This window comes from Nuphar pumila, chromosome 6, assembly GCF_984573655.1.
Source record: "Nuphar pumila chromosome 6, dmNupPumi1.hap1.1, whole genome shotgun sequence".
Classification (NCBI taxonomy): Eukaryota; Viridiplantae; Streptophyta; class Magnoliopsida; order Nymphaeales; family Nymphaeaceae; genus Nuphar; species Nuphar pumila.
Window position 1 is genome coordinate 94,403,033 of NC_143254.1, and position 22,031 is coordinate 94,425,063.

The following is a 22,031-nucleotide window of genomic DNA, read 5'->3' on the forward strand; positions in this document are numbered from 1 at the left end:
GTCTTCACTAATGTTTATTGTGTACTTATTTCATTAGGAGTAGGTAATAATCTATTAAGTCATGTTTTTTGATAAAACTTAAGAGTGTTAAATTTTTCCTCAATAAATGTTTACTTTTTATTTAAGCCATAGTACAATCTTATTTATCATAAGGTTTTGTTAATGAATCTATTTTGTTGGGATTTCTTCCACTTTAATGGAGTTTTCTCCTTCTTTGGGAGTTGTATATGTTTGTTTGTTCAAACTCTCCTTAAGGAGCCTTTCGGTCCTTATAATCTTCTTGTGAGTATATACTCTTTTATGAAGATTTCATGATTGTTTATCATTTTTAAGTTGAAATAGTAGATTTCATAAGTTTTTCGAAATTCACCATCTTTATGAATGCCTATATTGGCCTAAGTTTGTTATTTTTGAACTTCACCAACTTCACTGTTTAATTGCACCTTATGTCTTTCATAGTTAAGGCTTATTTGTTCCAAATCGGTTCATACACATGATGTTGCTTAATATTTCATGTTATGTTGCATAGTAAGCCTTTTTTGGTGTACAAGACTTCTTTTGAAGATTAAGCATAATTCGTGGTTATGCAAAATTGTTTTGATGGATTATATTGGACCTTTGATTCAATTTGTTAATCGGTCCTCTTTGTAAAAATTTTTTATTTGGAAAATGATTCCTTATGTGTTTATTGCCCTTTTGTGGCATTTATGTTTGTCCATCACATGTTATTTAATGCATCATTGTTTTGGCCTTATTATTGTTTTATTAGAGATGTTTGTTGAGGTGAGTTATGGGCACCTCGTGTTATATCATTTTAGATTGTCCAAATTGCCATATTATAGATGGTGGTTGAGGTGAGTTATGGGCACCTTGGGACTCTATAATGATTTGGTATATGATCTCTAATTATGAGTGTGACACTCGTTGTTATGTCTTTTTAGATTGTCCACTTACCATATTATAGATGGCGGTTGAGGTGAGTTATGGGCACCTTGGGACTCTAGAATGATTTGATATATGAGTGTGTCACTAGTTTGTTCTTGTGCCATTGATATTATGGATGCTTCTAAGTAAATGTGATGGACATATGGTATTTGAAAACCTTAAATATTTTAAGGTACATTTAAAATCAAGATGTTTTGGGATTATAGCCCAACCTTTTATTTGTTTATGAATCTTATGAGTGCATTTGCACATTTGTGATTCCGTATGTTGTGCACATGTGTTCTTGTGATTTTGCACAAGTATTCTAAGTGTTCTTGGTGTGTGTATGTTCACACATTTGTTCTCAAGAATTTTATTTTATCGATTATAGTATCTTGTTGAAGATATTTTTTACATGCATGTTATTGTTATGAGAATTCATTTTAAAAGGAGTATTGTTTTATTCGAGGTTTATTTTCATTACAAGTTTATTGCCTCAAAAGTCTTTTCCTTTTATGCCCATTATCTAAGTGTCATCATATGTAGACAAGAATTTTATTACACCTTCGTGTGTTTTTAGCCCTTTGTTGGCTTTTTGCTCTCTTGGTCTAGTAGCTGAACACACTTGTCTTGAGTGTTTTTATATGTAGACAAGACACGTTGATTCACACCATGGTGTGTGATTTTTAGCCTATGTTGGCGTTTGTGTCCTTGTTCTAGTCGCTTAGATGTATGCCCATGGTTGGCTTATTTCACTCATTTCAAGTGCCATCATATGTAGACAAGAGATGTATTATGTGTTAGCCCATGGTTGGCTTATTACTCTTGTTCTAGTAGCTGAACATACTTGGTTTTAAGGGTATTTTTACGTAGACAAGAGATACTTTTTAGTCCATGTTGGCATGTATGCTCTTGTTCTTGTCGTAGATGCACTTATGTCAAGTATTATTATATGTAGACAAGAGGTTCTTTTACACACCTTTGTGTGTGTCTTTGGCCTTTAATGGCTTTATATTCTTGATCTAGTAGCTTATACACTTGATTTATGGGATTTTGGAGAACTAATGAGGAAGTTGTTTGTAATGGATGAACTATTATTGAAATTTGCAAAATTCCATTCATGACTTGTGTTTTTCAAGTGAATCATCTTTTTGATATGCATATCAAGTTGATTTCTTAGCATTTAATCTATATATTAAGTGCTTATGGTTTTTGCCACCCTTATATGTAAAATATGTTTTTTTTTGTCAATTAAGTGTGACTTTCATAAATGATTTTAAAAACCTTGTGAACTCTTGGGTTTATTTTACCTAAAGTATGCTTGGAGACTTTGTTTCTCTTGTTTGGCACTTCATTACATGTTTGAAGCATGATCATTAATGAGTTCTTTGAGTATTAATTCATTTAATGATAAGTATATGCATATGCTCTTTATGGTCTTTCTTGGGTTCTCATTCAATAAAGCATATGTATTTTATGCCTCTTCGTAGGCTTCTTGTGGTATCCCTTCATGGATCATTTTGTTATTCCTCATTATGGGGTTATATTTGTCCAATGTTGGACCTTATGAATGCATTATGCATTCTTGCAATTTATTTTTGCATAATGTGCTTCCGCTCATTTTTGTTTTAACATAATGTATGATTTAAAAACTTTGGTTTTCTAAATTTTTCGTGTCATGCTAAAGTAACTATCATATTATACATAAATTTTGCACCTTGTTAGGAATGTTCCTTTTTGAGTAAAGTGCAAAGGTATTTTTTACTTGTTCTTTGTTGTTTTCTTTTCTCAGGATCTTGAAGATAAGAGAAAAGGAAGTCCCTTGGATAGAAGGTGCTCATCGATAAAGACATTGGAGGAAGATATTTACAATGACATTCGTTCTGAAGGCTCTTGAAGCTTTGAGATTCTTCTTTTTGCCGTCTTCAACCTTTTCGTTCCCCCACGCAAAGCTTGAGGGGGGGTGTTAAAATGTATCATTCAACATTTGTAATAGTATATATATTTTATATATATAAAGTATAATACATATTCATATATGGTATATATGCATATGTATTATCCTAATTATATATATAAAATATATATTTCTCTATTTATAGGCATAGGGGTAGTTTAGACATTTCCAGTTTTACACATATTCCATTTGGAATATGTTTGTAATTTTATCTTTTATTTTATTTTTTATTTTTTCCTTTTTCGTGGTTTGCGCAACCTAGGGTGGCTCCCCAAAGAGTCATTGGGGAGCCCCCAACGGTCACAAATGTGACCGTTGGGGGCTCCCAACGACTCCTTTGGGAGCCCCCTAAGTGGCTCCTTTCTTGTGTTTAAATAGGGGTCTCCCCCTTTGTTTTTCCATATTCTTGAGGGAGCTTATGCTCCATTGTAATGGGGTTTTTACCCCTTCTCCATTATTCTTCAATGATATGCAACTTATGACTTTATGTCATATTTTTCCCTTTTTATGGGTTTTATGTGTTAGCACATTATGTGCTTATGTTGTTTCCCTTTAATAGGTATATTTGCACTCCACGTGCATAAGTATGGGTTCATTATTGAACCCAACGTATTCCAAGTCACTTTCTAACATCCATATCACTCACGTGTTCATGACATTACTGTTCACGTCCCCTAGTTCTCTATTGTATTTTATTATATATTGTGTTCCTAAAATACCTTTTATTAGTCTTCTTGCATTTTATGTTAATAAAGGTGTTTTAGTAAAATTGTTTGTTAGTGTAAAGTGAATATAAATAGCCACAATGAGGCACATGATTTTCTCATATTGGGAATTGTGAGAGTTCAGCCCAAACTTTTCTCTTGTCTTCTTTCTCTCTGCGAGAACCTCAAAAAACCTAAATCTAACATGGTATCAAAGCCATGATCCAAGGTAGGGCTAGAAAATCTTAGTGACCTTCAAGATTCAATCTTTTTTTCTCAGGGTAACAATTGAGTCTTCTATTCTTTTCTATCTTCTTCTCTTTTCTCTCAAATCTGCGTCTCTTCTTTTGGTTCTTGATCCTTAATTCATATATGCATATTTATTGATTTTTTTAATCTCTCTTTGTCTTTGTTTTCTTGTTATTTCTTACCCTTCAAATCAGATCTGCGTATTTCTTGACTCTTTCTTTTCTCCCTAAGATCTTGGATTTGAAATCTCTTTTATAAAAATTTTGGCTCGTTTGTGTTTTGGGTCTCATCTTTCTGGCCAAACCAGATTTATCATATCTAAAAAATATATCAGATTTGAAAAATAGATTGACGTCACCTAAGGCCAACGATTCCTGTTTTGTGCCATTCAATAAAAAAAGGGATTCCAAGTTGACCTTGACATCTGATTTCATTAAGATATTCTATTGGCAGCGACATATCTGATTTATTGTTCACATTCTTTTCTACAAAAAAAAGGACATGATTGTTGTTGCTGCCAGTTACTGTTGCTAATTTTTTGCATCTTGGTTATTGATTATCTCATTTTCTTCTTTAATTATTTGTTGCCCTGTTTTATTTTTTTTGCATTGATTCTTTATTCACCTGTCATGGATTCAAGTTCCTTTTAGGATCCATCTCTGCTAACTTTCTTGGTCAATTAATTTATGAAAAACTAAATAACTCCAACTACCTTACTTAAAAAAGACAGACTATTCATTTTATTAGGAGTTAGGATCTTGCTGGTCACCTTGATGGAGCAGTTGTTGCTCCATCTGAGTTTTTTATGTAGGAAGATAAAGATGACAAAGGGGTTGTAACTGCAACAAGGACCATTAAGAATCCAAATTTTGTCAACTGGATAAAAAATGTTCAAGCCTTAGTGGCCTACATCACTTCGACCCTATCTTAGGAGGTATTGGTGGAAATTCCAGATGATTATGTTGTGATGATGTAATCTAGATTTTGTCAACTGGATGAAGAAGGATCAAGCCTTAATAGCCTACATCACTTTGACCCTATCTCAGGAGGTATTGGTAGAAATTTCAAATGATTGCACTGCGATGACGTTATGAAATACATTACACCAGATCTACTTACAAATTTCAGAGGTCAAGATCATTTATCCCAAAAGAGAATTTTAGATGTTGAAGGAGACATCCATGTCTATCATAAAATATTTCAACAAAATGAAATCCATTACAGATCAACTAGCATTAATTGGATGTCAAGTGTTAGAGAATGACAAAATTTAGCAAGCTCTAGTTGGCTTGGAACCTGAATTCCATGTGTTGTCCACTACTTTACAGTATACTGGACCGTTTGTACTTTTGATGACCTGAAAGCCAAACTCCTCAGTTATGAGATGTTGTTGAAGGGATTTCAAATACATAAAAAACTGAAGCAAATTCCCATGATGTGTTGTTTACGGGATCCTTTTCAGGTAATGGACGTGGAGGACGTGATAGATGCAGAGGTTACAATCAGGGAGACTGAGAAATTCTTTCTACTCCCAACATCCCTCCAGGAGGAAAAGGTGCATTCAATAATAACACTCTTACATGCTACATTTGCAAGAAGAAAGAACATGTAAAAGCAAAGTGTTTGTTCAAAGATGATCCGAGGTACAATCCTGAAGCTAAAGTCAAATATTTACCTAAGGATCAAGGGAAAAACAAAGGGTAAACTGGCCCTGACAAGGAGCTTTTGTTGGCTGCCCTTTTCGGACTCAATTTCAAGCAAAATGATCAGGGTGTTTGGTACGTTGATTCGGGAGCTGCCAACCATGTCACAGGTGACACGGGTAAATTCTTCAAATTGGTTCCTTATTCTAATAAAAATAACATTGTTACTGGAGATGGTAGACGCCACCCCATTACACACTCCGGAGATATTGTTTTTCCTTTGTCTAAATCACATTATGTCCAGTTGTCTGATGTATTGTGTTTCCCTAATATAAAAAAAATTAGTCTTTATTTTTAAGATGGTTGATGATACCAATTCGTATGTTGAATTTACTCAATCCGGATCTTCAAATAAGGAAGACATTAGCTGAGGGAGAAAGATGTGGCAACATGTACGTCTTCAAAGAAGATCCCTTGACTGCTCGAGCTACATTAGATAGTCACTCGAAGCCTGAGTCCTCTGCGTGTGTTTTCAGTATTTCAATGTCCAGCCAATCAAATGTTTGGCATAGTAGGTTAGGTCATTGTAGTGGAGTTTTTTCTTAACAGACTAGTTTCAAATAAATTGTTACCCAAATCTCTCTTGGGTGAAGAGTTTTGTGATAGTCTATGTCTTAGTTGTCAATTTTATAAGAGTCATGTTTTGCCATTTCATTTATATAATAAAAGAACCTCGAGACGTTTTGATATTATTCATTCTGATGTTTAGGGACCATTTTCACTTCCTTACTCTTTTGGTAGCAAATATTATGTATCATTTATTGATGACTATTATCGTTAGTCTTGGATATTTTTCTTAAAGCATAAGTCTAATGTTTTGGTATGTTTAAAACCTTTTGGGCTTATGTTCATACTCAATTTTCATCAAATATTCTAAATCTCCAATGTGATGTTGGTGGTGAATACTCGTTAAAGGAATTTGTTGAATCTTTACAGAATAATGAAAATTCATCGAAGAGTTTCATGCCTGCGGACACCTCAACAAAATGACATTGCTGAAAGAAAGCACCACCATATTGTAGAGAGTGTGATGTCCATGATTCATGAGAGTAAAGTTTCCATAAAGTTATGGACTGAGGCATTTCATACAACTGTATATGTCATAAATAGATTACCCATTAAACTTTTGCAGAACAATTCTTCCTATTTTATGCTATACGGGAAGCACCCAAATTATAATGAGTTAAGGGCATTTGGATGTGTGTTATGTTTATGTGGGCAGACAGCTGATAAACAAATTTTCAGATAAAGCCCATGTTTGTCGTTTTGTTGGATATGTTGATAATTACAAAGGTTACATGTGCTATGATTCTAAGTCAGGCAGAATTAAAATATGTAGAAATGTTGTGTTTGATGAGTGCAATTTTTCTAATGATCAGTGCAACCATTATGTTTTGCAGGACAAGAATAATATTAAAGTATATCAGCCTTGGTTGGATAAAGGCCTATTTTCAGCCATGAGAATGATAGGGTACAATAGCCAGATCCTTTTCCTGATCAAAGCCAAGATGTCTTAGAAGATTCAGGCAATGTAGAAAGCACATCAGGAAGATTCAAAGAGGAATGTGTTTATACATTATACAAGGCGTAATCAAAGCCAACCGGTTCTGCAAGAACAACAACAATCGTCAAATCAAGAGACACAACTTCAATCAATAAGAAGATCAAGCAGGGTGAGATATCCGATTGAAAGATGGGTGAGTTATGAAAATTTCCGTATAGATTTTCAGTGCTTATTCAAATCGGACAACAGCTAGAACCCAAAACATTTCAGCATGCAGTGCAATCAAATAGGTAGATAGAAGCTATGAATGAAGAAATGTAGACTTTGCATAAATGCCAGACATGAGAGATAGTGAAAAGACCACCCGATAAAAATGTAGTTGGTTCAAAATAGGTGTATGAAATAAAATTTAAACCTGATAGAACTATCAAGAGATATAAAGCTCGCCTAGTAGCAAAATGACTCACTTAGGAGTATGGACATGATTATGATGAGGCCTTCAATTTGGTTGTTAAAATAGGCACCATATGGATCATCCTTTCTCTAAAAGTTGATCATGGGTGGCAACTAAGTCAGTTTGATGTAAAGAATGTGTTCTTACATGGACATCTTAAGGAGGAAGTTTATATGGAGCAACCACCAAGGTATAGTGAAAAGGATTTAAAAGCTCATGTTTGCAGGTTAAAAAGAGCTATTTATGGACTGAAACAAGCTTTAAGGTCTTGGTTTGAGAGTTTTTCGGTTGCAATTCAAGGCTATGGTTTTACTTGGTCCCCATTAGATCATTCACTTTTTATTTACAAGGGTGACAATTTTATCACTGTGTTACTAATTTATGATGATGATATAATTGTTATTGGCAGCTGTGATGAACATATTGAAGAAGCGAAGAGGTTCTCGCACAAAAATTTTAAGATGAAAGATCTTAGTCTGTTACAGTACAATATTTTCTTGAGATAGAGGTAAATCGGCAAGCTAATTCCCTTATTTTAACTCAACACAAATACACAATGAATCTCTTAAATAAAACGAACATAAAAGATTGTAAACCTGCTGCAACCCCAGTTCCCATTTATCAGAGATTGGGCGCAAATGATGGAAAATTGTTTCATGACCCAATACAGTTCATAAGTATAGTTGAAATGTTGCAATATCTCACTTTCACTCGTCCAAATATTATTTTTATTGTTAATCAGGTGTCAAAATTTTTGCATCAACCTAGAACATCACATATAGAGGGTGTGAAAAGAATTTTGAGATATTTAAAGGGCATTGTTGGAGATGGCTTGCTCTACAGAAATAGGTCACCACATGAAGATATCTTAATGATTACTACTTATTCAGATGTCGACTGGGCAGGAGATCCTGATGAGAGAAGGTCCATTTTTGGATACTGTGTTTTCTTTAGAATAAATTTAGTCTCATGTAGTAAGAAACAAAGTGAGTTTCAATACAAAGGCTGCAATTGTAGCTGAGATGACATGGATTAAACACATGCTATATGATTTGGGAGAAGTCATCCCCAAGTCACGCTTGTTGTGTGATAATCAAGGAGTTATCAAGATTTCAGTAAATCCCATTCAACATGGAAAGACAAAATATATCGAAATTGATCAACATTTTATTCGTTAGAAAGTGGAGGATCAGGAGATTGAGACCAGTTATGTCCAGACTGAAGACCAAGTGGCTAACTTGATCACCAAAGGCCTCACAAAGAACATTTTTTGGTATTTAAGAAGCAAGTTGTCCATAGTTGTTAACCATGTACAACTTGAGGGAGGCTATTAGAGTGTGATGTTTGAGGTGGTCGGATCTGGATCTTGATCCAGATTTATATCACTCATGTCACTATTCACGATGTCACTGTTCGCGTCATTGTTCACGTTCCCTAGTTCTCTATTGTATTTTATTATATATTGTGTTCCTAAAATACCTTTATTAGTCTTCTTGTATTTTGTGTTAATAAGAGTGTTTTAGTAAAGATATATTTTAGTTTAAAGTGAATATAAATAGTCACAATGAGGCACACGATTTTCTCATATTGAGAATCGTGAGAGTTCAGCCCAAACCTTTCCTCCTAGTTCCCTATTGTATTTTATTATATATTGTGTTCCTAAAATACCCTTTATTAGTTTTCTTGTATTTTGTGTTAATAAGAGTGTTTTAGTAAAGATGTATTTTAGTGTAAAGTGAATATAAATAGTCACAACGAGGCACACGATTTTTCCACATTGAGAATCATGAGAGTTCAGCTAAAACCTTTCTCTTGTCTTCTTTCTCTCTGCGGGAACCTCAGAAAACCTAAATCTAACACATCACATGGTTCAGTTTATTGCTTATCTAGGATGAAAATGTTAGTAAGACCATCAAGAGGTCACTGTCATGCACATTATGGTGGGTTAGTTTGCCCTTTCCATGATGTGTTATTCAATTCGATATTTTCATCAAGGTGCAAGCAGCATTGTGGTAAGGGAAGTGCAGGTGAAAACAAGGTTAGTTTAATGTGTATGAACTTCTCATTGTCTATTAGTTTATCATTTGATACTATATATATATTATATCTGTGTGTGTGTGACAAACGACATATGAGAAAGGCAAATCCAAAAATAGGAAATGACAAGGATAAGATGGGCAATGGGTAACATGTATAGCAGTAACTCTTTATTATCTATGGCTAGACGTTAGGATTCCATTTGCTTTTTATGTCACCATATTACTGTGTTTACCAATAAGGTTTTGTTGGTATTTCCTTTTATGTCTTCATTACATCACCACAAACTCAATATCGGCTTTTGTCCACAATGTTGGGTTTGGACTGCAATAGGTTGAACCTACCCACATATAAGGGCTTAGTCATGAGATCAACACTCTATTCTTTCGTGAAGAGGTACCAAAAATTAAGATCTATTTGGATTCTTTATCAGGAACCTAGTTATACTCAATTTCGATGTGCTTACTAAAATTGTAAATACTGGATTTTGTTTGGTATGTGACCTCGATGTTGTCACACCAAAAGATAGGAGAATGAGGTTGAGGAATTCTAGGTTCCCAGAGGAGATATTGAAGCCAAGTCCTTAGTTGTCAAAAGCGCTAGGTGGTGAGCCCCTAAAAGGACTAGGCGGTAGGCTGGTTTTCACATGCGTATGCTTTCTCTACTAACGGAGTCACTTTGTTCATGCATATAAGAGCACGATAATTGATGCCAATGCTACATTCTACTACAAGAAAACTATTCTATACTCTCCATCCCAATTTGTGTGTAGAAACTTAGTTTTGTTTTATTCTCTACAAATGGTTTAAATGAGTTAAAAACATCAAAAACTTCATATTTATAACAAATCATAAAAATCCAAGTTTGTAGAATGGAGAGAGGAAACATGCATAAAAATCAAAGAGTTGGATGTCCAAAGTGTTGGCATTGACAATCAGGAGAAGTGATCTCTCCTACCAATGCTTCTTTATATGGTTCACTTTTATTCAGTTTCTGCTGATAGGGTCCCTCCTTGTCCTTACTTGGTCCCTGCATCACGATTTTCCTTGTGACTTGGTCCTTTACATAACAATAACAACATTAAGGGTGGAACTAAAAAAAAACTGGAAAATTTATGAACTAAAGAAAATTCCTTGTGATTTTAGGGACATGCAATATGTAATTAATAGTTAGCTTAGAGTTGAATCTTGATATAGTGGAGGAACCGTGAACAATATTCAAGCTTATCCATTTCTAACTATAACTAAATCTTGACAGTGATGTTCAAAGTGCAAAGATAAGTTCAGAACCGAGGTGATGTGTTGAGTTGCACTTGAATGTTTGAATACCAGTTGTCAGCGGTGGAGGAATGCAGTGCAACAATATGGATGAGGGGCAACATGCTATGCTTGTGGCTTTGATTTTGGAGTGAACTATAATGATATTATGGGACTGGGTGACTTTTTGGTGACATGCCTGGTTTGTCATTTGATAAGGGGACGAAGTGTCTGGTACAATAGGTTGCTAGTTTGGATTTTGAAGTGTAGAATGGTATCAACATTGGCCTCAACCATGACCACAGTTTCATTGTGGGTTGGGCCTTGGAACCCTGTGCCACGATTTTCAAAACAGCCTTTTTGTCGAGGGTTGGTCATGACTTGTGTTTCTTGATTGGGTAACAATTCATGCAACTCAGCCCATGAGATGTCACTGAGCTTAAGGGACATCACGAGTTTGAAAACCCTTGCCACGAGGCCGAAACTGGGTGTGCTCCCTAATAGGGGACCTAGGACTCTATATGTGTGAGCATTGATGTGCGAAAAGCGCCACACATGGGAAATACCATTAAGAATGTGTAATACAAGGCCATCATTTGGCTTGACTCAATGGCAAATTGATGCTTGAGCATCTTGTTCTTTGAATTTTTTTTGAGATTTTGCTTTTGGAGCCACTGTATTATAGTATTTACCTTCAAGGTTCCGTTTCATTCTATATCCCCACAAACTCTACATCAAGTCCACAATATTGAGTTTGGACTGCAATAGGCTGAACCCTGCGTATAGGTAGGGGCTTGCTTAGTCATGCGATCCAGAATCTATTCCTTGGTGGAGAGAGAGTGAATATCGAGGATCAATGTTGAAGAATCGATGAGATGTACCGAACCTTAGGTAGAGAGAGAGAGAGACGGCTGCACAATAAGAGAACACATTATACTAGATTAGGGCTAATCTCTATGTTAAATAGAGAGAGGCCAAAAAGAGAAATTACACATAAGTCCCTCATTAAAATAAAAATTCAAATAGCCTCTAGTTTAGGAAAACTTAACCATAAAACTTCTTAATCTCAACACTCCCCCTCAAGCTGGAGCATAGATATCGATCATGCTCAGCTTGTCACAACAATGGGAGAAACTAGGCCTCGCAAGGGCATTGGTAAAGACATCAACAACTTGATCTTCGGAAGATACATTATCTGTGCAAATATAACCAGCCTGAATCAAGTCACGTACATAGTGACAGTCAACTTCAATATGTTTAGTCCTTTCATGAAACACTGGGTTGTTGGCAATATATGTAGCAGCTCTATTGTCACACACCATCACCATAGGTAGGGATACTTTTACCCGAAATTCGGTCAAAACTGACTTTACCCACATGATCTCAGTTGCGGTCTGAGCCATAGCTCGGTATTCTGATTCGGCACTCGACCTGGCTACAACAATTTGTTTCTTACTTCTCCAGGTAACAAGATTTCCTCCCACAAAAACACAGAATCCAGTTGTTGACTTTCTATCTTCGATATACCCCGCATAATTTGCGTCAGTGTAAGCAACAACGTCCAAGGAAGGATTTTGTTTAAACAACAGTCCTTTTCCAGGAGATGACTTTAAGTACCTGAGAACCATCATAGCTGCATCCCAGTGAGCTTTGGTAGGTTTATCCATGAATTGACTAATTTTACTCACGGCTAATGAAATGTCAGGTCTAGTAACGGTCACATATAACAACTTACCCACCAAGGATCTAAAACTGATACTATCCACATATTCAGATTTCTCATCGAACATATGAGCTTTGGGATCCATAGGAATGTTAGCTGGCTTTGCTCCTAGCATTCCAGTCTCTTTTATTAAGTCCATCACATACTTTCTTTGTGACAAAACTAAGCCCTCTTTGTTTCTTGTAGCCTCAATACCCAAAAAATATCGAAGGGAACCAAGATCTTTAGTAACAAAATGTTTCTGAAGATGATCCTTTGTTGCAAAAATATCTTGGGCACTGCTTCCTGTTAATATGATGTCATCGACATATACCACCATAATCACAATTCCAGAACTAGTTTTCTTGATAAACAAGGAGTTGTCTTAGGTTGACCTGACAAATCCAAAATCCGACATTACCTCAAATAATTTTTGAAACCATGCTCGAGGACTCTGCTTCAGGCCATAAATAGCCTTCTTCAACTTGCACACTTTCTGACACTCCCCCTGAACCTCAAAGCCTGAGGGTTGTTGCATATAGACTGTTTCATGTAAATCTCCATACAAAAAGACATTCTTGACATCCAACTGAGACAAGGGTCATCCATAGTGCACTGCAACAGAGAGAACGAGACGAATAGTGCCAAGACGAGCGACTGGGGAAAAAGTTTCAAAAAGTCAACACCATAAGTCTGAGTATAGCCTTTTGCAACCAACCGGGCTTTGTACAATTCAATTGACCCATCCGAGTTATATTTAATGGTATATACCCATTTGCAGCCAACAATATCTGCATCAGTTGGAGGATCAACCAAGTGATGAAGCGGAACAGAGGAGGCAGACAAAGCCGAGATAAAATTCTTCATAGATGCCCCAAGATTAACTTCAGAAACAAACTGAGAAATGGGATGAAGGGTGCACTGTCTTTTCCCTTTTCGCTGAGCAATAGGAAGATCCTCATCAAGAACAAAAACTTCAGTATGCTCAGAGATACTTACCTCAGGAGAATGAGATAATGGGGTCATGGAGGTAGGTGGTAACCTGTGAGTATACACTATAGGAGGGTTTCTGTATCGAGACTCCCCAGAGGATGGAGCCACAGGCTGTGGAGTGAACGACTCTAAAGGAAAATGAGGAATTGGCAGAGGAAAGACATCACTCTGACTCTCCTGTAACCTTGGAGTAGTACTTGAGAAATATGGAGTAGACTCAAAGAAGGTAACATCCGCACTGACATACTCTTTATGGGATATAGGGTCATAGCAACGATATCCTTTTTGATTCTTAGGATACCCAAGGAAAACACATTTAATAGACTGTGAAGCAAGTTTATCTCGTTCAGGACCCAGCTTATGCACAAAGCACACACATCCAAAAGCTTTAGGGGGGATAGGAAAAAGAGGAACCTCAGGATGGAGAATTTGGATTGGGATCTGTTCTTCTACAGAACTTGAAGGCATGCGGTTTATAAGAAAACCAGCAGTCAAAACTGCACTCCCCAGTATGACGCAGACATATTGGATTGAATCATTAGGCACCGAGCGACATTGAGAATTTGTTTATGTTTCCTCTCAGCCACACCATTTTGTTGGGATGTATGAGGACATGTAAATTGAGGTTGAATCCCTTTATCAGAATAGAATTGAAGCAAGTCTTTGGATTTGAACTCAAGAGCATTATCAGTGCGAACAATTCTAACACACACGTCAAATTGAGTTTTTATTTCAACAATCAAAGATTTAAGAATGCCAGGACCTTGAGACCGATATTTTAACAAGAACACCCACAATAACCTTGAGAAGTCATCAACAATGACCAAATAATGACGACACTGAGACCTACTAGGAATCCTACTCGGACCCCATACATCGACATGAAGGAGGTCAAACAATCTTTGACTCGATGGACTTTGACTAGAGGGAAAAGAGCTTCGGCAATGTTTTCCCAATTGACATGTTTCGCATTGAAAAGAAACTGAGGGAGGTATATGAGGAATGACTCGACGAAGTTTAGGCACTGGAAGATGACCCAGACGATGATGCCACAATAAAGGACTCGAGGAAGACGTAACAACAGAGTAGACAGAACCCATTGGTTGATGTAGATAATACACACCACCTTCCTCATAGCCGCCACCGATACTCTTCCTCGTAAGTAAGTCCTGAAAAGTGCAACCCATAGGATAAAAAATTACCCTACAATTCAGCTCTTTTGTCATTCAACTGACAAATAATAGATTCTGTGAAAAAGGAGCATGAAGAACATTTGACAATTGAAGGGTAGGGGAAATAGACATGTTTCCCTGCCCTACAATTGGGGAAGAACTGCCATCAGCAAGGACTACCCTTTTTTGATCTGAGACAGGTTTTAAATTTAAAAAGTTACACGAATTCCCACACAAGTGACTGGATGCTCCTGAATCAATGATCCACCTACCACCTTGGCCAAGAAGACCATCTCTTGTCGAGCCTGCAACCTCTGCACCAGGAGGCTTCGAAGTGGATGAGCATAAGGCAAGGAGCTCATCATATTCAGCCCTGCTAAGAATTACAGAGTCATTGGAATAATTTTCACCTGGTTTAGCCCCTTGAGCCATAAGATAAAATGATGAGCTTGATTAAAAAAAAGTACAACCACGCGCACACAGTTTGCTAAAAATCCAGATCTGATCCACAACCAGCTATACAACCGACTATATCTAGTTTTAATTTCACAGATAAACCCTGAGATTCATGACCACCGACTGTAATACGATGACTTTTCAGACCCAATATATCACATCCACCTTAACAGGAACTGCTATAGGCAGCATATCACAACCACGACAGGCAGCATACCTCGACACCACCAGAGATAGCACTAAAAATCTGCTCCACACTCCGCAGATCAACGACAGCTAATGGACTTCACCGAAATACCTTGAAGCTTCTGCACAACTTTCTTCCAGACTTGACGTCAAACCTAATTCCAGATCAATGTAAAAAAAAAACTTTCAGTAATCCAGATCTCCACCTGATCTGGTTCCACGATCATTGGATTTTTCTCTCCACCTTCACGCGACTTCAACCTTCCCGCTATCTCCTTGTTGGGTCTTCAAACAATTTCCAGATCTGGTAGCAGACAACTTCAACTACAACAGAAGGAGTATCAGATCTGAATACGATCTGATTTTGAGAAATCTGACTTCGATAGAGACTATCAGATCTGAAGGAATATGCAGGTCCACAACTTATATAAGAATCCCTATAGTTTTTTTTCTCGACAACCAGATCATTAAAGGAATAGTGATATAAGAAGATCTAAATCAGTCAGGACCTAAAATAAAGACCATAGGCAGACCAAAAAAAATTATGATAAAAGCTTCACAGCAACCCACGACAAATCTGGTTGTTACCCACTTCACGACAGCATTACTGCAGCAACCTGAACTTCATATTTGATCGATTGAAACCCATATTTCACCTCGACTTTTAGATCTGATTACAGATATGAGTCATGACTTTTGTCAGACTCCAGATCTGTTATCAGATCTACGCCACTTGGATCTAAAAACAAATACCGAACACACCTTAGGTTGAGTCCCTTTCACGCGATCTGGTACCCTTCACACACGCTTTGACGCAAACCCCAAAGTCATGCTCCCAAGGCCGATGGATCTGATACCATGTTGAAGAATCGATGAAATGTACCGAACCTTAGGGAGAGAGAGAGAGAGAAAGAGAGAGAGAGAGAGAGAGAGAGAGAGAGAGAGAGAGAGAGAGAGAGAGAGAGAGAGACGGCTGCACAATAAGAGAACACGTTATACTAGATTAGGGCTAATCTCTATGTTAAATAGAGAGAGGCCAAAAAGAGAAATTACACATAAGTCCCTCATTAAAATAAAAATTCAAATAGCCTCTAGTTTAGGAAAACTTAACCATAAAACTTCTTAATCTCAACAATCAATTTGAAAGACTTATGGAAAAAATGTTAGTCAATTTCAGTGTGATTACTACCATTGTGAAATACTGGATTTGCAGTTAGGTATGCTTCCCGATATTGTTACACCGTAGGATAGTAGAACGAGGCTGAGGAATTCTACATTCCCAAAAGAAATATTGAAGTAAACTCAGCAGTTACGATAGCATATCCTGGTATTTAGCCTCCATACTAGAGCGGGGCAGCTGACTATTGTTTGTCCGAGGTCCAGGAGAAAAAGTTTTGACCCATGTAAATGGCTTAGCCCTAATTGATTTTGATCCATATGGACAAAGTGTCCAATCTGCATGATAAGCTATAAGTTGAGCGGATTGAGAGTGGTGAATGAAAAGAGAGTAGATGATAGTTTACTTTAAGTAGCAAAGGATTAATTTAACAAGGCTCTGGTGATAGTTGGTTGGTCAATGCATAAACTAACATACCTTGTTGACCGCAAATGTGTGATCTGATCATGTCACAGTAACATATTGATGCATTGGGCGAAAAGCAGTCCAAATTAGGAGGTAACATCATTGATGCCCAAAAATGATGTAAAGGTTCTAGGTCTTTGAGAGCAAACTCATGAAACAAATAATGCACAAGATCCTGAAGATGTCAAGGTGAATTTCCTGTGATCAAGATTTTGTCCACATATATGAGAACATAATTAGATAAATGGGGAGGGTACCTATGAGGGGGTATAAAAGCCAAAGTGAGAAGGCTTCGATATTTGAGACATTTCTCTGAAACAATGAACATTTGTCCTCTTATATTTCTATAGGTATTTATAGCTATAGGTCTAGTTTATAGAATTAAAACTGCATAAGAATAAGATGCCCTTGTGTCTGTTTGCCATATATGTACGTAGCCTTTATCCATTGAATGCAATATGTAGACTGCCATACATAGTCCTTCATGTATTCACTGGTATGAAGTCCTTTCTTTGCTGTTGATATTCTGTGGCTTACATGTGCTTTTTATTAATAGATTTGTAATTTGTAATATTTACATTTTTTTGTTAATTCTTATAAATATCTTATGGTTTTGACTTTTAAGTATGTAAAAGAGTAGCAATCCTTAATGTTTTAGAATAATTTACTCTTTTTTTGTATCTTATATTATGACATGATGCAGTTTCAATAATCCTGTATCTTATACCCTCTCAGTGCATGTTATCATGTTTTTTTTTTGGGTCACAGCATTGATTTTTAGTTACCAGAAAATGCATTTGAGCATTCTTGACCTTTAAAGTTGTAAAGACACCATATGTTTTCTGTGCATATTCTTTTACTGCATTTTCTTTAGCTGTATATTTCAGATATAAAATCTACAAGGCCATGCTTTTTCAGAGTAAGATAGGTGTTGTAGAGATGTGTTTTTAGGAATGAATAGAGAAATTGGACTCATAAAGCAAACTGTGTCTAATTAGTTGGCCTGATTAGCATGCTTTTTCAGAGTAAGATAGGTGTTGTAGGGATGCGTTTTTAGGAATGAATGGAGAAATTGGACTCATAAAGCAAACTGTGTCTAATTAGTTGGCCTGATGATGCTGCGGCCATGAGGTTATGCACATTTTGAATCACTGATATTTAGTCGTCATCATTGCCATAACATAAAGTGCCTCCTGGTTGTTATGAAATCTCATTCTTTCTTAATCTTTGCATTGGCGGCATTTTCTTAAGGCTCTCACCCTAGTTTACTGTCATCATTTTTTTTTCTGCAGTTTGTTGTTTTCTTTCATCTCTTTGTGGCTGTTTATTCATTTTTATAATTCTACTAATTCAGTGTCTCATATTTCTTCTTTCAGCATCCAGTAAAGCCTCAGCAAAGGAGTTGGAAAGGATTGATCACTTATTCAACTCATATGTTGACAAGTCCTGTGGAATGATCGAGTATGTATTGTACTTCATATGTGATTCATCCTTTTCATCTATTCTGGTTTATTTGCAGCTGTTTTCCTCTTTAATCTATTGCTTATTTGGAAGTACTGCAAAAAAGGTGATTTTACTTTCTAATTCACCTTTTTATCAGTCGTGAAATGAAATTAAATATTATTTAAGTCTTGATATTAGCCACAAGAATTAAATTGTTGTAGCTCTTGTATTTGTCCTGTTCTCTGTTCCATGGCAGCTTTCAGACATTTAGCTGTGCTCATGTGTTGTTATCCTTTGCTGTAGGGAAAGGGTGTATTTACAACATTAAGAAAAAAAGTAGCTTCAGGTTTTCTTCTTTTGTGTATTAAGAAAGAACATTTTTTTCTTTTTTTCTATTGATATATTGACAATGGAAAGCTGGCTTCTATTGTTTGTTCAATCTGAATAGACAGCCGTAAACTTTGCTATCATGGATCAAACTCAAGATGTTTGATGTTTCTTATTGAACTTTGTTTAGCTGTTGGTGCCTTTATGCTTTAAGGCTGATTTCTTATATGAGTGTTAAACAATAGGAAATTTGTGCACTGATGCTCTGCTGAGAAGTTGTGCAACTTAGGGAAAAAAGGGGAAGTTAAAAAGGAAAAAAAAATGTCTGAGGAGAAAATGAAAATAATTAAACTACTAAATTTAACAGTTAGGTCAGCCCTTTGGTCTGCATATGCTAAAAGTAGAAAAGCCTTTCATCAAGTCTTAGGACTTGAGGATAACATAATTTACAACTGTGCTGTGGTGTCAACCTGATTAATATAGTTGAAACTTGAAAGTCTACAAGAATTTCTACAATGCATAAAAAGAATGTTGTGGTTGAAAATAAATATTCTTATGTAACATTCCTTCACACACACAATGGCATTGTTGGAAATAAACAACCTACTTATATATAATTGCTAACCATATTGTCATTCCTGCAAGCTTTAAGAAAACTTATCAAGGGCTTGTTAGTAAACAATAAGCATCTGGCACTAGTTATACAATTTCATGATGTGAAGTGAGGATTTGGTAACGGTAAACCTCTTCATACATAAATTGAGAGTGGAAACAACCTATGTGCATTAGCGATAGAGAATCTTTGAGAAACTGACTAAGCACTCATAGAATTGCAAGGGGTAAACTGCCCCTAGCGAGGCTTAAACCATTCCTAAACTTGCAAATCACAAACACATGCATAGAGAAGAAAGAGTATCATTCTTCTTATAGATGGACTGCATACACCATATCACAACACATGCTAAATATGGAAATTGATAGTCCCACAGTGGAACCTTTGCAGGTGACAATGTTTTGTATGAGAAAATGTTAACATCACCAGATGTAGTATGTTTTGAGAGGTAGAACAACACCACCGTTCCTAATCTAAATACAAGAGTGTACATATAACTTAGTATTGATACTTAAAGAACTTGGCCGAAATCATCCTTGTAAATTAATTGGTATTAGGCGACATATTTGAAATTTTATCTAACTTAGTATTGATACTTAAACAACTTAGTTGAAATCATCCATGTCAATTAATTGATATTACACACATTTTTTGATGTGTAAATGAAAATTTAACTTCTGATGTATGATTTAGTAGATCAATCCCTTCTTTTAGGTGACAAAACGCAGGACAATTTTGCACGAGTCAACTAAAATGAGATTTGGATGTGATTTTTTTGCATAAGCCACAGCTAAGCATCAAACCCTGGAATGGTTGATACCTTAGCAAGTTAGCATAACAAACCTCTATATAATAAGAGTTCCATGTGTGTGTATTTTCTCTCCAAAGACTGGTGCCTCTGTAGTATCATCTTAATGATTTCATTCATGTTATGCACCTTATTTTGCTGTATGCTAAGCTTGCTTATTCAATTTCTTCTTTTCTGTTTCATGAGATATCTGTTTGCAAGTGCCTTGAAGATATGTGAGATTTCAAGATGTTACATAAAATATTCAGCAAGAGAGAGAGAGAGAGGGACACGATAGAGGAAGAGGGGTTGTAATCTAGCACATTTCCCAATGTGGGGCGTGAGGAATAGGGGTTGTAACATAGTGCATTTCCCAATGTGGGGAGTGCCCTATTTCATTCACTTATATATTGAATGCAAATCAATTTTACATGACATATATAGTGTAACACCCCAAAATTTCAAACTTCTTAACTTTTGAAAAAACGTAGAAAACCTTTCATTTTTCAGAGTTTTTATTAGCGGAAACGATTTTTTTAAAAAACAAAACAAGTTGACAACTTTGGGCACGTTACCGTAAAAAACCATCATCGAAATCATCAGTATCAAAAACATTTTTAGCAAGACAATTAGTGAGCCAAGTATGTATAACCTTCAGTTATACAAAATTTAGGGTTTCCCCTTGTACAAAACTCAAAACCCAAAACAGGTATCCCAAATACAAAACTGTAAGCAGAAGAGTGGGATCTCGAGCCATCTCGCTGATCACGCCATCAGCTGTTTGGTAAACCTATTTGTCACCTGTGCCTATAAAATGAGTCAGTTTCACGAAAAACTGGTAAATACGCAAATAAAATAATATGAAACAAAATTAAAGCAAAGCATATTACGCTAGTATGATAAGCAGTTTAATTCAGTAATTAAGCTACACTAACATGGGCAGTTATCTATGCAGGAAATAATCTATTTCTAGCATGAATAATTGATTCCATAAGCGGAGAACAGTTAACTAAAACAATTAACTAACACATGATATAAGCATATGTAATAAGCAGTTCATCTATCTCAAAAATGCACATTCAAGCAGATATTATGAACAAGATATTTTTTGTTTCGATATTAGCTGGCCTGTGGGTACGCAAAGACGCGAAATATAGAAACAACCGTGACTGATCTAGGAGTTTATTATGCTATGTATTTTATGATACCTCAAATTGCTAGTTGAGTCTGCTCCTAAAGGGATGGTCAGTGACCAAGAGAGGATTCCTCAAAGGCATTCGTGGCCACAGATGCATCCTACTTCTGTAGAAGTCCACAAGATCTACCACCTAGGATAATTTCTAGTAGTCCCGTCCTCTAACTTCTATGATTGGGGACACCGAGTCATTTTCCCGAGGAGTGGTTGTTAATAACCTATCCATCAGAGTTTTTGTACCATCCATCCTAGGATAATTTCTAGTAGTCCCGTCCTCTAATTTCTATGATTGGGGACACCGAGTCATTTTCCCGAGCAATTAAAATTCAAGTACAGCGGCAACAGAAAGTAGTAAAGACAAAAAAGTAAATGCGAAAAGAAAAGCCTGAGCACATCAAGCGCGACGACAACGGAAAGCAGTAAAGACAGGAAAGTAAATGCGAAAGAAAAGCCTGGGCACATCAAGCGTGGCGACAATGGAAAGCAGTAAAGATAAGAAAGTAAAACGGACAAGGATTGCGAAACCGCGTCCTTGAGTTAAAGGCGTACGTATATGCATATACGTATACATATATATTGTCCTTGGTCTTTTCTTTTTCATTTTTAATCTTTAATTTTAATTGCTTTAAATTTTAATTCGTTCATTGTCCTTTGCGCAACATTCTCTTACCTTGGGGTTGTTAAAACATATGTAATAATACCATAATACCCGATAGGGGTATTATGGTCATTTCACAAAGTACCCCATAGGGGTACTTATTTTGTTTTTTTTATTTCACCATTTTTT

The 22,031-nt window shown here is 36.2% G+C and overlaps 1 protein-coding gene across 3 annotated transcripts in view; it reads left to right on the top strand.

Moving 5' to 3' along the window:
• The window catches only part of LOC149835234 (uncharacterized), a 65,394-nt gene that overhangs the window by 2,589 nt on the left and 40,774 nt on the right, over positions 1 to 22,031 (top strand). Inside the window, exons 2-3 of one of the 3 annotated variants that reach the window (XM_090011765.1) lie at positions 6,938 to 7,234; positions 18,256 to 18,340. In XM_090011765.1, the coding sequence (XP_089867891.1) occupies positions 7,231 to 7,234; positions 18,256 to 18,340 (89 nt within the window). In that variant the 5' untranslated portion in view covers positions 6,938 to 7,230. The remainder of the gene's footprint in view (positions 1 to 6,937; positions 7,235 to 18,255; positions 18,341 to 22,031) is intronic. The other 2 variants (XM_090011766.1, XM_090011764.1) reach the window with 2 other exon arrangements.